The following is a 14,690-nucleotide window of genomic DNA, read 5'->3' on the forward strand; positions in this document are numbered from 1 at the left end:
ACTTATCCAACCCATTCATTTTATAGGTTATGATTAGGGTTAGGGTTATAGGTTAAGGTTAGGATTAGGGTTATGATTTGTGGAGGTTTAGAATGGATAGCTGGAAAATTGGCTTCTATAGATTGAATGGTTAGAATTATAGTACGAAGATAGTTTGTTATGAACACCTTATCTATGTGAGGTCCTATAGAATGAATTCGTTGGACGACTGAAACAACATGGAGATGGTGTATTTATAGAGCTCTAGCCCAGGCTGAGCTAGAGCTCAGAAGCCTCGCCCTCTTTGGCAATATATTATAGTCAAATTTAAAATCTAATATTTTTATTATAATAAAGTTACGACAGGTAGTGTGTTAGTAATTTTAAGTTTTTAACAGGTTAAATGAATCTAATGTTTTATTTCCGTATAAAAAGCCACTATTGGGTTGGATAAAACATAGAAACTATGGTAACTACAAATCTTGGTTACTAGTATTTAGGAGAAGCAAATAAAAGTAATCTAGAAGCGTTGCGACTAATCTATGAAGTGTTAGAATTTGAGACGCATCCAACACAAGTAATATTCTTGCTGGGTTCTAAGATAAGGTTTAAATAATCATAATCATGAAGGCATGTATATATCATATACACAACATACACAAAAAGTTGATAGACCAATGATTCACATATACATATACAGCCACATCACATATGGTGCACTAAGCTAATGAATGGTTGTACCCCTAAAACTAGGGACACAACCCCTTTCAAGAGAGCTGAAAGAAACATAAATGATCATTTAATAAAAATATTTTATAAGCTAAAACTTATATTTTATTATCCGGTGGATTTTATAAGCTAAAACCTAGATTTTATAATCCTGGATTTTTTGAATGGTACCTGAATTTTATAAGCTAAAACCTAAAATTTAGAATCCTAAGGATTTTATAAGCTGAAACCTGGATTTTATAAGCTGAAACCTGGATTTTAGCTTATAAAATCTTATAAAATCCTAGGTTTTAGCTTATAAAATCCATATTTCGCGGATTATAAAATCCACGTATAAAAACGTCCTCTTACCTCTTTTTCATGAAATCACATAAGAATAAATCATGTTTGACGTTTTCCTGTACATCCAATAAGAACTGGATTATACCAATTTACCTGTTGAGAATTTCCAGTTATCGCAACCTCAGGAACTGAAACATTCCCTTCGACATCAACAGTCGATTCTCTGCTCAATCCAGCCGCAAACTCCCCCCCCCCCCCCCCCCCCCCCCCGTGCCCCTTTTTTTTATTTTTATCGGTAACTATGATCTATAATTCCAACTTCGGCCCTGTTCAGTTGGAATTATAGATCATAGATTATCATCTATAATCGATTCGGGATAAATGGCACTAGTATGTTACAATCTGATTACCGATTAGGTGCGTTCGGAGACGGAGTTTTACAAAATTCCGATTTTTTTTCCAAATATTTCGTCGTATATTTTCCAATATGAAATAAAAAAAGCATTTGTTCTCTCCTCGCGTAACCCTACCTCAATCTCTCTCTCAACTCTTGACGAGTGACGAACCCTAATCTCTCTCTTGAGGAACCCCAGGTCCCGAGGAACTTCTGTTTTCCTTTGTGCTCTCACTTCCGATATGTAGTGGGCTATATATTTGAAGATTTTTCCTTTATTATTTATTTTTCTGGTTCCTCCTTTGTATATAATCTTTCTGTTTCAAAAATTTCTAACATTAATTTTCAATTACTCTCTTTGATATCTAAAACTACTTCAAACCCCATGCATCGGACTGGTTGTCCACTAATTTATCATAGATATGGGATGCCAGTTCGAATGGGAGTCCCTTCTTACGATCTACAAGATAAACGGTCTTGATCTCATATAGCACCCCCAAATTAATTTGGGTTAAATACACGTAGCATATGTGGGGCCCAAAAAGTGGCTATTATTAAAAAAATAGCACTACTGTATATAAGGAATGGTCTAGGCTAGCAACATATTAATGGGGTCATCCAAAGTGGGGTCCAACTAATGAATGGTGTAGATTATCCAAATTCGTAGGCACCACTGAATTTCTTTCCTTAAAAAAACTCCTCTAAGACACTCATGATTTCTATTCTTCTCTACTTCTTAGGGCTTTAGCCGACCCCAACTCGTTTGGGACAAAGGCTTTGCTGAGTTGAGTTGAGTTGAGTTCTTCGGGCTTTAGCAGGCAACTAGTACCCCCGTATATTTTCCAATAAAAAAACATTGATTTTTCCTCCCGTCTCTCTCTCTCTCTCTCTCTCCTCAAACTCAAACTCTAATCTGTCTCCCGAGGAACCCTAGGTCTTGAGGAACTTCTGATTTCCTTCAAGCTCTACAGATCTTGTGAAGATCTTTCAGGTAGGGTTTTTTCTCTTTGATTCGGTTCTTTTTCAATCGATTATCTTGTTCCTCTTTCTTTCTCTCACTCTGTAAAATTTTGGTAAATTAGGGTTTGTTCTTTGTGTCTTTGGTGTCTTGTAGGTGTTTATGTCTTTTGTTACTGCATCAGTGAAGGATTTCGTTCGATTTATTCGACATTGTTTCTAGAAATTAGGTTTTGGTGATTTGTGCTCAGGCTTTTTTTAGAACTCAATTTTTATGATGAATACTTTTTTTCTTCTTATTATTATTTCTGTGTTGTTTTCTGAAATTATTTGCATTTATCTCTATTTGGAGGAGTAAGATAGATTGGTTTGATTTTGTTAAATTGCTTTTTTTTGTTGTGTGTGTGTGTGTTACGTGCCTAATTGGCCGTAACACAAATAAACAAAATAGAAAATAGAAATGAGGGGGAGAGAGGTTGATTCGAGGCAACCGGACCTCCTAATGGCCATGACTCTCCTAGAACAAAGTCTCCTTTGTGCTGTAAAATTCTTCTCTTCCCTTTTCATTAACATAAACTTCTTAAATACAAGAATGAAGGTAGTGTCACATAACTACCCCATTAACCCACTTACATAACACGTAACAAGGAACCATAACAAGACACATCTTAAACAACTAACTCCCACTACCCTAAACCCATACACCATAACTAACACCCATAACTCTAAAACACATTCCCACAACTAGATAATAATTAGATTATAACTACCCATATGCACCATAGTTATATGCACATAACAGTGTGTTTTATTGTTTTTACTTTTGGTTCTTAGATTTTGACAGATGGAAGACTGGAATTTTGTGATTCGGTGGTGAATTTTTAGAGAAAGGGTGTTTGATTAGCGTTTTTTTTAATTATTTTCTTTATATACTTCTTGTTCCTCTTTTGCAGCGTTGATCGTTTGATTTCACTTCTTTAGTTCGATTTGAATAACAATGGCTTCTCGATTTTGGGGACAGGTACATTCAATCCCCAAATCTAATTTAATATTTTCAGAACCCTTGAACAATTAAAAAAACAGAAATAACATTTGAAAATCACTTTTTTTAAAACAGGGTGATAGTGATACTGAGGAGGAGGAGGAGGGGAGTGAGTATGGAGAAGGAACCGAGACCGGTGTAGGTGCGGGAGAAGCTTCTGGTGCAGCCGCCGGAAGTAGGTATTTGCAAACTAATGCTAGCGACAGTGAGGATTCTGATGGCCAGAGGCGTGTTGTTCGATCCGCTAAAGACAAGCGGTTCGAAGAGATGTCGGCCACCGTAGATCAGATGAAAAATGCCATGAAAATCAACGACTGGGTCAGCCTCCAAGAGAGCTTTGACAAGATTAACAAACAGCTTGAGAAGGTAATTCGGGTCACGGAGTCCGAAAAGGTCCCAAATCTCTACATCAAGGCCCTTGTAATGTTGGAAGATTTTTTAGCTCAGGCATTGGCGAATAAGGATGCGAAGAAGAAGATGAGTAGTAGCAATGCCAAGGCATTGAATTCGATGAAGCAAAAGCTCAAGAAGAACAACAAGCAGTTTGAGGAAGTGATTAATAAGTACAGGGAGAAGCCAGAGACTGAGGAGGACGGCGATGGAGATGAACCGTCTGGTGATGAAGAAGATGACGATGATGATGGTGAGTTTGTAGAGGATCCGACAAAGATCGGGAGCTTGTCGGATTCTGGGACTGATGGTGAGGACGAGGATGAAGATAATCAAGCAGAGGTTGGTGGGGGTTGGGAGAAGAAGATGAGCAAGAAAGATAAGCTCATGGATAAGCAGTTCATGAAAGACCCGAGTGAGATCACATGGGACACGGTTGATAAGAAACTCAAAGAGATAGTTGCTGCTAGAGGTCGGAAGGGTACCGGGAGAGTAGAGCAGGTAGAGCAACTCACATTTTTGACACGGGTTGCCAAGACTCCGGCCCAGAAGCTTGAGATCCTCTTCAGCGTCGTCTCTGCACAGTTTGACGTAAACCCGAGCCTCAGTGGACACATGCCTATAAACGTGTGGAAGAAGTGCATACAGAACATACTCATCATACTCGACATCCTTGAGCAGTATCCAAACATTGTGGTTGATGACTCTGTGGAGCCAGAAGAGAATGAGTCTCAGAAGGGTGCAGATTACAAAGGGACAATTCATGTTTGGGGGAATTTGGTCGCCTTTCTCGAGAGGATGGATATTGAGTTCTTCAAGAGTTTGCAATGTATTGACCCCCATACCCGGGAGTATGTTGAGAGGCTCAGGGATGAACCTGTATTTGTTGTTTTGGCACAAAACGTTCAGAATTACTTTGAACGGATTGGAGATTTCAAGGCTGCTGCAAAGGTAACCTTGAGGCTTGTTGAACTTGTATATTATAAACCTCAAGAGGTCTACGATGCTATGAGGAACCTTGCAGAGCAAAGGATAGATGGTGCAGAGGATGGAGAAAATGGGGATATGGAAGCAGATGAGGAGCCTCAAGTGGTTGAGGAAAATAGGGGCCCTCCATCATTCGTTGTTACTCCTGAGCTTGTGCCTCGAAGTCCTACTTTTCCTGAGAATAGTAGGGCACTGATGGATGAACTGGTTTCTCTCATCTACAAGTATGGAGATGAGCGGACTAAAGCCCGGGCAATGCTTTGTGATATATATCACCATGCAATCTTAGACGAGTTCTCAACAGCCCGTGATTTGTTGCTTATGAGTCACTTGCAGGATAGTGTCCAGCACATGGACATATCAACGCAGATACTGTTCAACCGGGCTATGGCCCAACTCGGTCTATGTGCGTTTAGGGTGTCTCTCATAACAGAAGCACATGGTTGCCTTTCTGAACTATATGCCGGTGGAAGGGTGAAAGAGTTACTTGCACAAGGTGTTTCACAGAGCCGGTACTATGAAAAAACTCCAGAACAGGTACTTCTATGCTTCAAGAGTTTATTTATTTTCCTGTTTCTTTCAGTGATCATTCTCTGCTGCTATGTTATTTGTCTCCTCGTTCAGTTTCTTATAAATTTCATTGTCATGTAAAATAAAATAAAAAAAGAATTATTTCTTGACAACATTCCATTGAGAAAGAGGTCCATTCTCATGGATTATTATGGTGACTTCAGTGTATTCTCCAAGTACTTATGTCTGAGGACAGAGGCTTTGAGTTTTTCCCTTCGGTGTACGGTATCTGTCTGGAGTGACAGGACCTTATTCTGCTTTCTGCTTTATAATTAAACCTTGTTTTTTCACTTGTTTGAGTGGATCTGATTTGTGATGTTGCTGTCATATAGGTGCATGCATCTGTCTGATTATGCTTATGGGTGTGCATATATTGCTCTTGTTGCCTTGACTCAATGACTTGTGAGGCAGGTCAAGGTGGTTTGGTCATTCTCGAATTGAGATTTATAAAAGTGGGTTTAGTCTTGTTCATTTTAGAACATAAAGGATTTTTGTTTTCATTACTCGACAATTGAGTATTGTTTATGTTTATCTCTAAATTGTGACTGATTGACCACTTTCCTAATACAACCAGACCATGCTTGTTTAAAATGTTTTTACTGTGATATTTTTTTTGAATGGTGGAGAGAGAGTTATGGACGACTTTTCATTGTGACACTGAAGAACTTAATCCTCAATATCCAGATTATATGAGCAGTATGTATTTCCGTTTTTGCAAATGGTTATTTTTAATACCTTTGTTGCCATTATTGTTAAGTACATGGCATCTCTCTGTCTCTCCCTCATGAAGTTTATCTTGGAACCTTAAAAAGATAAAATGGTACATTTGTAATGGTACATATGCTTATTATACTCTTCTTTTATGGATTTTTCTTATTGGAAATTGTACCAATTAGTTTTTCGAAATGTGGAGTGGCTTAAAACATGGCCAAATTTAATCATAGTTGACTCGGCACGACATGGTTAAGTATTCGGTTGACCCAGCCGAGTTCTTGGTTGAAGCGGTCTTAACTCGGGAGAGTCAGAGTTTTAATTGACTCTGCCGGGCAAAATCTGAAGTGGCTTGATGCCACAAAATGATTTGACTAGATGATCAATAGTAAAACCATTAAAAAAAGATGATCAATAGTAAAACCAATCTCTTGAAGTAAATTAGCCAACCATGTCAACTCACAAACTGTGTGAGTCAAGGTTGGAACTGTGTCTCTGCAATAGATATCACAGCCAAACTTAGCTTCTTACTTCTCCATGTTACCAGATTACTGTCAATCAAGGTACAATAGCTAGTAGTGGATCGTGTTATGAAGGATAGCTAACCCAAACAACGTCAATACAAGCCCTTAATCCAAATGTATTCGGTCCACTTATAGGGGCACCTTTAAGGTATCTCAATACGCAGATCACAATTTCCCAATGTGAAGCAAGTAGAATCTACATAAAGGGACTTGACACACTAACTACAAATGTGATATCGGGTCTATTAATGGTCGGGTAGATCAGTCTTCCAACCAGCCTCCTATATGTTCCTGGATCCTCAAAAAGTTCTTGATCAACCGCGAGCTTGTTATTGGGACTCATAGTCATGCCAACTGCTCTTGCCCCTTAGAGACATGTTTCTTCGAGCAAATCTTGTCCATACTCCCTTTGGGAGAGATCAATATCAAGCCATGATTGAGCCACCTCAACACCCAAAAATATTGAATTTTTTCAAGATCTTTAGTATGGAATTGTCGCTGAAGAAACAACTTGAAGTCTTCAATAGCTCCAATATCACCATCATTGACCTAGTGATTGCTTCAGGCCATAAATCGATCTCTTCAATCTGCACACTTTCCCTGACCCCGCCTAAGTAACAAACCTAGTTGCTTGCTCCATATTTATACTTCTTGCAACTCAATATGCAAGAAGAGATTCTTCACATCGAGTTGGTAAAGATGCCAACCCTGGTTGGTTTCCACTAAGATTACAACTTGTACAAACCCAATCTTGGCAACGAGAGGAAAGTCTGAATAATTAAACACCAAATGTCCAAGTGTAGCCTTTGGCGCCCAATCTTGCATTAATCGGTCCACCTATATCTCATAACGTTATTGTATAAACCTGGTGCAAACCTGAGGGTTCACGGATAACTCTACGATCTGTAGGAGCTCAATGGGACCAAGTCATGACAATGATGTAGCCAAACCATATCCTCAAGCAGATAAAATAAACAGTGTTTAATGACTTTCAGCATAGAGAATCATGAGGATTAGCATTGGACATAAACCACCAATTTGAAAAGATTCCACTCTAAACAATTGTTGCATATAACAACTTCCATACAATCAGAGATGGGAATTAAAGGCTCAATTATATGAAAGAAAACTCAACATACATGCTGTCCATAAAAAGAAATAAAGTTCTAGGGCCCAAATTTTTTTTTTTTTAGCCAATTTCATTAAAAGAAGACCGAGATGGTCAAAATACAAGGATAAAACAGGAGAGCAAAATAAGAAACAAGAAAATGATAGCATCAAAACATGAAGGTGGAAGAGAATCGAATAGCGCCAACTCCTCCATAAAGACATCGTCTCTGGCTAGAGCATCTGCCATCGAATTAGCAGACCTACGAATAACGGAAGAGCTACTCAAGAAGAAGCATAGGAGGGATTTACACCTGATAAGAGAAGCAGGAGGTGTATAGGCTTATTCAGGCCCTATAGTGTAGAACATAGAGCTACTCAAGAATGGAGACCACCGGCTCAGGGTATGTTCAAACTCAACTTCATCAGATCTAGCATGGGAAATCCGGGATCGTCTGGAATTGGGGGTATTTTGAGAGATGACCAAGGGACCGTGATATAGGCTTATTCGGGCCCTATAGTGATCACAGATGCCAATGAAGTGCGGGCCGTCCACCATGGATTAAACTAATACGAAATATAGAATGGGAGGTGGAAATAGAAGGGGATTCTTTGAAGACGATCAGATGGCTTAAAGGATCACTTCCAAATCCTTGGAGATTTGTCACTCTATTTGATGAAATCCACGATAGGGTGGGATGTTCAATTTTGTCTGCCCAACATTTCAAGAGGTCTGCTAACGGTGAGGCGGATAAATTAGCTAGAGATGGAGTAGTAAGAGAGAGAATGGAGCAACTTAACTTTCTCCCTCCTTAAACGTCGGCTATGGCCTTGATTTGATCTTCTCTTGTATTTGTTCTTATCTTGTACTTTTCCTCAAACTGAAGTATTTGTTCTTATCTTGTACTTTTCCTCAGACCTTATCGGTTTATTTTTTAATGAAATCTTTGCCATTCAAAAAAAAGGAGCCTCCGCCCAACTGTCTAGGAGATCTATTAATTTCCCAGGGAACACCCACACCATACCGAATCTAGCTAGTAGTTTGCTCAAAATGTTTGTAGCCACTGTGCAGTGTATGAGTGATCCACAGTTTCACCCGCCTCTAGGCACATAGCGCAACTGTCAATGATTATCATCTTTCTTTTTTCTTAAGAAGTCAACGGTTTGAATCCTCTCCAGATTAGCCGCCCAACCTAAAGTGTAGACTTTAGACGGGGCCTTGATCGACCACACTCTAGCTACCCTGGGGGACAAAGGACAAGCCGCAAGCTGTTGCTAGAAAGACTTAACTGAGAAGTCCCCCGATGAATTCCAGATCCAAACCCGTTTATCCATTCCATCCTGTTTAATGTATCCGTTTTCCAACAACTCCATCAAACGACCAACAGATGCAAGCTCCTGACCAAAGAAATTTCTTCTAAACTGAGGACACCATACCACTTTGCATTGATTCTTGAAAAATTATCCCTCACAAAGCTATCTCTAGCCGCAGTGAGAAATAAATCCTGAAAGATCTCAAAACTACACTAAACAATGGAAATAACTCTAAAATAACCTTTCTATAAAAAAATTTCTAAAATAACCTAGGATAAACTAAGGGTATGGATCCTACAGGTAAAAGAGGGGGTAAAGGTCTCAAAATAGGGCTGAAATAAAAGGAAAATCCTCACCCGGAATCGCAATAGTCATTTCACCTAAGAATCGTGTGAGAGAGGCCCCAAGAAAAGCGGTGGAGAAGTTCGCCGTTTCGATCCATACACGGGGTAGCAGCAACCCCCGAAAGAACGTGTAAAATAGGGAAGAAAGAAGGGTGAAAACAAGGAGAGATGTAGATCAAGAAGAGGAGTAAAGGAAGCAAAGAAAAGAAGAAAAGATAAGAAGTGGAAGAAGAGAAAGAAGGAACATGAAAGAGAGAATGGATGAAGCCAAGAAAGAGAAAATAAAAGAGAAATAGGGAAGGGGAAAAAGAAATAAAGGAATGCGAGAAATAAGATAGATTATGAGAGAGATTGAATGAGGGAGAGAGAGATATATGAGGGAAAGAAAGAGAAAGATATGGTGACTGTTAGGGAAGAAAGAGAGAAAACAAGAAAAAGAAGAATGAGGAGGAGAAAAGAGAAGAAAAGAGAGGAGAAGAGAAGAAGATGGAGAGAGAGAGAGACTCACGTGTGGATGGGAAGAAGAGAAAATGCCCTAGGCGTCGTTGGAGGGGTCGGCTGCCCTCTTTTTTACGATTTTTCGTCTTTGTTTATTTTCAAAAGTTATCGCTGTATGCTCCATACTCTCTTTATATAATAGTTCACTGTGGTGGGGCCTCTTCTCAACAAATAGTCTTCTTCTTCTTTTTCACTCAAATCATTTAAGTGACATAATTGGATGCAAAAGGATTACTACGCCCCTCAACTGCAAAACAATCAAAGTCAATAGGAGGGTAAGATGGGAATAATCGGCTAAATAAATAAATAAAAGAGAAAAGTGATGTGTGCATGAGGGGCCCTAGATGATGTGGACATCCCCTACATCCAGGATCAAAATACTAATAACAAATAATCAAATTTCCCAGGCCGGATCACATCAAAACCCCTACATCTCATAACTTGTTTGCCAGGTAGAGAGTGGATTGCTCTAAAGTATTATTTGAATGAAGGGAAGCTATATCATCTTCCTTTCTTTGCGTCCGACCAGAATCAAAGTGGGCTTCCTGTAGAGTTTTAGGAACGGACACAAAATGAAGAAGAAATAAAACTATGAAACAAGAGGGAAATTATCAAGTGAAACAATCTACGAAATAGGGTGCACGGTACTAGAACATGTATCTTTACAGAGAGAAATGTGAAGATCATTTGCTGATTTCAAAGGAGTAGGATCTGTTGGCAGCGAAGATCACTTGCTGATGGCAAAGGAGTAGGATTAATGCGGGTGCTTAAGAGGGAAGAAGAAGAAAATTAGAACTCAAGAACACGACAAGAAAAGAAGAAGAAAATGGGAGCAATGCTCAACTCAATTGATATTCCATCAATTACATAAGTGGCACTGCGTCAAGGATCTATAGCGAACTACTCATATATTTGATTATTAGGACAAATTTACACTTGAGGACTAATTTTTATTTCATATTGATCGCCAGCCATGCTGTACGGCTCAGAATGTTGGGCCACCAAGAAGCAGCATGTGCATAAGATGAGAGTAGCGGAGATGCGAAAGCTTAGATGGATGTGTGGCCACACAAGGTTAGATAGAATTAAAAATGAAGAAATCCGTAAACAGGTGGGGGTGGCACCAATTGAGGAGACGATGAGAGAGCACCAGTTAAGATGGTTTGGGCATATCCAACGTAGGCCTTTGAATGCTCCAGTGAGAAGTGACTCGTGCCAAGTTGATGGAGTAAAAAGAGGTAGGGGCAGACCGAAAACAACTTGGGTAGAAACAGTGAGGAAATACTTGATGGCTAGGAACATAACATAGAACATGACGTTGGATAGGAGAGAATGGAAGAAAATGATCCATCTAGACGAACCCAACTAGTGTTAGGATTGATGGAAGCTCTATTGGTAACCTGGGGAAGGCAGGCATTGGGGGTCTGATTAGAGATGACAAACAAACTACTATAATGTCATTCTCAGGTCCAGTTGGGATATGTGATTCGAATGAGGCTGAAATGAGGGCTCTTCTTTTTGGATTGCGATGGGCATATGAGAATAATCAGCGACCATTAATAGTTGAGGGAGACTCGACAAATGCGGTGGCTTGAGCATCGGGTATCTCAAAGGGCCCCTGGCGACTAGCGGAAACGCTTGATCTTATAAGGTCGTTGCACCCTAGGATTGAGCATCGAAGGAGATCGGCAAAAGAGGAGGCGGATGGACTAGCTAAATCAGGAGTTATGAGGGAGGAAATGCAAGTTGTTAGTTCTTTGACCCTTGAGGGTATGTTTCTGGATCAATGATCCCTATTTTGTAATATGGAGGGGACAACTTGCCCCAACCAATATTCAATAAATTGTCAATTTTCAAAAAAAATTCACCTTTTTCATGAAATTTTTCTAAAGGATTCATTAGCCGACCTCAACTAGTTTGGGACAAAGGCTTAGTTGAGTTGAGTTGAGTATTGATCAGTTTCTTCTTGTTGGAACTTTAGTACGGAACATGACATCGATAATTTAATTTTTGTGGATGATTGAAACTTTCAGCATAGAATTTCTTTAAAATCCGTTGCAGATTTTGATTATTCATGTTATGTTTGTACTGATTTGAAAATGCTTGTTACTAATTTTATTGAATTAGAACTCATTCTATTGCTCCTAAATTCCTAGAAAGTCACCTGCGAACCATTTTTCCGTATCATAAAGTTAGGTAGTAATAACTGACGGTAGGTTAAAGTGTTGTTTGGGTGCTTACATGCATTCAACATGCTGTAAAAAAAAAAAATGACACTAATAATTTCTGTGGTTAGGTTCTAATTGCTTTTCCTTTAGAAAGCTATTTTAACTTAAGATACATTGACATGCAGTCTGACTAACACCCTGGAAAACTTTGCATTCCAACTAACAGTTCACAGGGTATGTTCTTAGAGGTGCTCACAGGATGTGAAGGGGGTGTGTCCGGATCAGCAAATTGCCTGTAGGGCTGGAGCTACTGAACATGTGGCGTACAGGGGAATGTCTGTATCGGTCTTGACACTCTCCCTGCACATCTATTAAGTATTAGTTGGTAAAAGTGCGAACGGAAAAAAGTGTTTCTAGATAAGAGGTATATTAAAACTAGAAGAGGGGAAAAAAGGTGAGTTTAGGTTTTCCTTTAGTGGGTGATCTATTGAGTCTGTTATGCTGCACGTCTGTACACGAGCGTTTTCTTTTTCCAGATGTAGCTCATTAGAATTACATATCCCAAGGCTTTTCTCTTGGACTTTATCTCTGTATATGGTTGGCTGTTTTAGTTCTGTGGAACTCCATCTAATGTCCAGAGTTTATTTCTCATTTAAGAAGCAATTGTAGATACATGTTGAAATAGAACTGGCTTATCTTTACTCCATGATCATGGAATTTGTGATAATTTTCTGTTTATCTGTTTTTCCTTCAGGAAAAGCTGGAAAGGAGGCGACAGATGCCGTACCACATGCACGTAAACCTCGAGCTATTAGAGGCCGTCCATCTGACATGTGCAATGCTCCTCGAGGTTGCAAACATGGCTGCCAACACACACGATGCCAAACACAAAGTTATAAGCAAAACGTTCCGTAGGCTGCTCGAGGTGAGTGAGAGGCAGACTTTCACGGGTCCTCCCGAGAATGTCCGTGATCATGTCATGGCCGCAACTAGAGCCCTGTGCAAGGGAGACTTCCAGAAGGCATTCGATGTAATCAAATCCCTCGACGTCTGGAAACTCCTTAGTAACAAAGACAATGTTCTTGAAATGCTCAAGTCCAAGATCAAAGAAGAGGCTCTGAGAACCTACCTTCTCACCTACGCCTCAAGCTATGATTCATTGAGCTTAACCCAACTCACTGCCATGTTTGACATCTCAGAAGCTCATGCTCACAGCATTGTAAGCAAGATGATGATCACAGAAGAGCTCCACGCGAGCTGGGACCAGCCCACAAGATGCATTGCATTTCACAATGTAGAGCATTCAAGATTGCAAAGTCTCGCATTCCAACTAACGGAGAAGCTCTCTGTCCTTGTGGAAAGCAATGAGAGGGCATTTGAGGCGAGGACCGGTGGAGGGCTGGACGGGCTGCCTCCAAGGCGAAGAGAAGGTCAGGACTATGCTGGTGCGGCTACCGGAAAATGGCAGGATAACTTTCTTTCCCAAGGAAGGCAGAGCGGTTATGGTGGCCGTTCAGGGTACGTTGCTGGGGGAAGATTTCCAAATTCTGGTCAGGCTCAGGGAGGATTTTCGAAGGACCGGATGGGACAGCAAGGGTTAAGAGGAACAGGTGGACGCTACCAGGATGCATATGGAGGTGGCGTTGGGAGGACGCCTTATCAGATGGGTTCGTCTGTGAGATCTCAGACCGATACATCGGCTCGCATGGTTAGTCTAAACAAGGCTGGTCGTGTTCATTGAGAAAAAAAGGAGAATTGAGAGAGGCGAAGAGGAATTTTGGTAGAAAATTTCTGTTTATTTCTGTTTTCTGGGGAGGTTAGAGACCTTTAGTAGATTAGACTTTGAAAGTCATTAACTATATCATTATCATTATTTATAAAACTACTATTTATGAGTAAAATAGACTTCAAATTCTTGTCTATGGAGGGCAAAAATGGAATGAATTTGTCAAGCCTAATTTTCATCAATGTATGGGCATCCTTTCACCTAAAGGAGGCATGGATCATAGTATTCAAATTAATCATGGGCCCATGTTTAGCAACAAATACTTGATTTGAAAAGAAATCTTTATCATTAAAATCAGCTTTTATGGTTTTAAGATAATTCTGATTGTTCAAATGTTCCATTTTCTATTCTTGTGGTAAAAGCCACTTGATTTAGTAAAAACCATGGTTTTTAATTATTGGCTACCAAAGGAATTACCATAAGAGAGATTCTGGTTCTGGGAATCTGGGTGCATTAAATGATCTTGGACAAGATGAAAATTTTGCAAAAAAATTTAGGGTAATGTAGAAAATATGGGATTTTCAAGGCCATTTTAGGGATTTTTAGAGTAAGGAGGGTAGTTTTGTAGTGAATACTTCAGCCCTACAAATCAATTTGGCACCATTTTCAGTCGATATAATTGATTCTTTGATGTATGGATCAATCATAAATGCCCCTAGGCCTACTGCAGACCCTCCATTTTTCAATCCTTAGCTGTAGTGATGAAGAATGTTCTATTCTTCTCCCTGGTAAGTTTATCTTATTAGTATTCATTCAAACCCTGCTGATTTGAATGATTGTGATTGGGGGATGGATCGCTAGATAAATTTTCCGATTGATTGTGATTGGGGGATGAATGCCATTCTCTTTACAGAAATGAGAATGGAAAGATCCTCTTTACATGATATTCTTTCTTCAAACTATCCCTT

The 14,690-nt window shown here is 39.6% G+C and overlaps 1 protein-coding gene across 1 annotated transcript; it reads left to right on the forward strand.

Annotated features, from left to right (window-relative positions):
- Positions 1-2,126: 2,126 nt before the first annotated feature.
- LOC143879859 (eukaryotic translation initiation factor 3 subunit C-like) lies at positions 2,127-13,897 on the forward strand. The gene is made up of 4 exons (XM_077382508.1): positions 2,127-2,375; positions 3,295-3,362; positions 3,459-5,297; positions 12,751-13,897. Exons 2-4 carry the CDS (start codon positions 3,339-3,341, stop codon positions 13,735-13,737), a joined length of 2,850 nt encoding a protein of 949 aa, XP_077238623.1. The 5' UTR covers positions 2,127-2,375; positions 3,295-3,338; the 3' UTR covers positions 13,738-13,897.
- The last annotated feature ends 793 nt before the right edge of the window (positions 13,898-14,690 follow it).

This window comes from Tasmannia lanceolata, unplaced genomic scaffold (genome assembly GCF_043159265.1).
Source record: "Tasmannia lanceolata isolate RefF3 unplaced genomic scaffold, GAP_Taslan_0.1 ptg000006l, whole genome shotgun sequence".
NCBI lineage: Eukaryota > Viridiplantae > Streptophyta > Magnoliopsida > Canellales > Winteraceae > Tasmannia > Tasmannia lanceolata.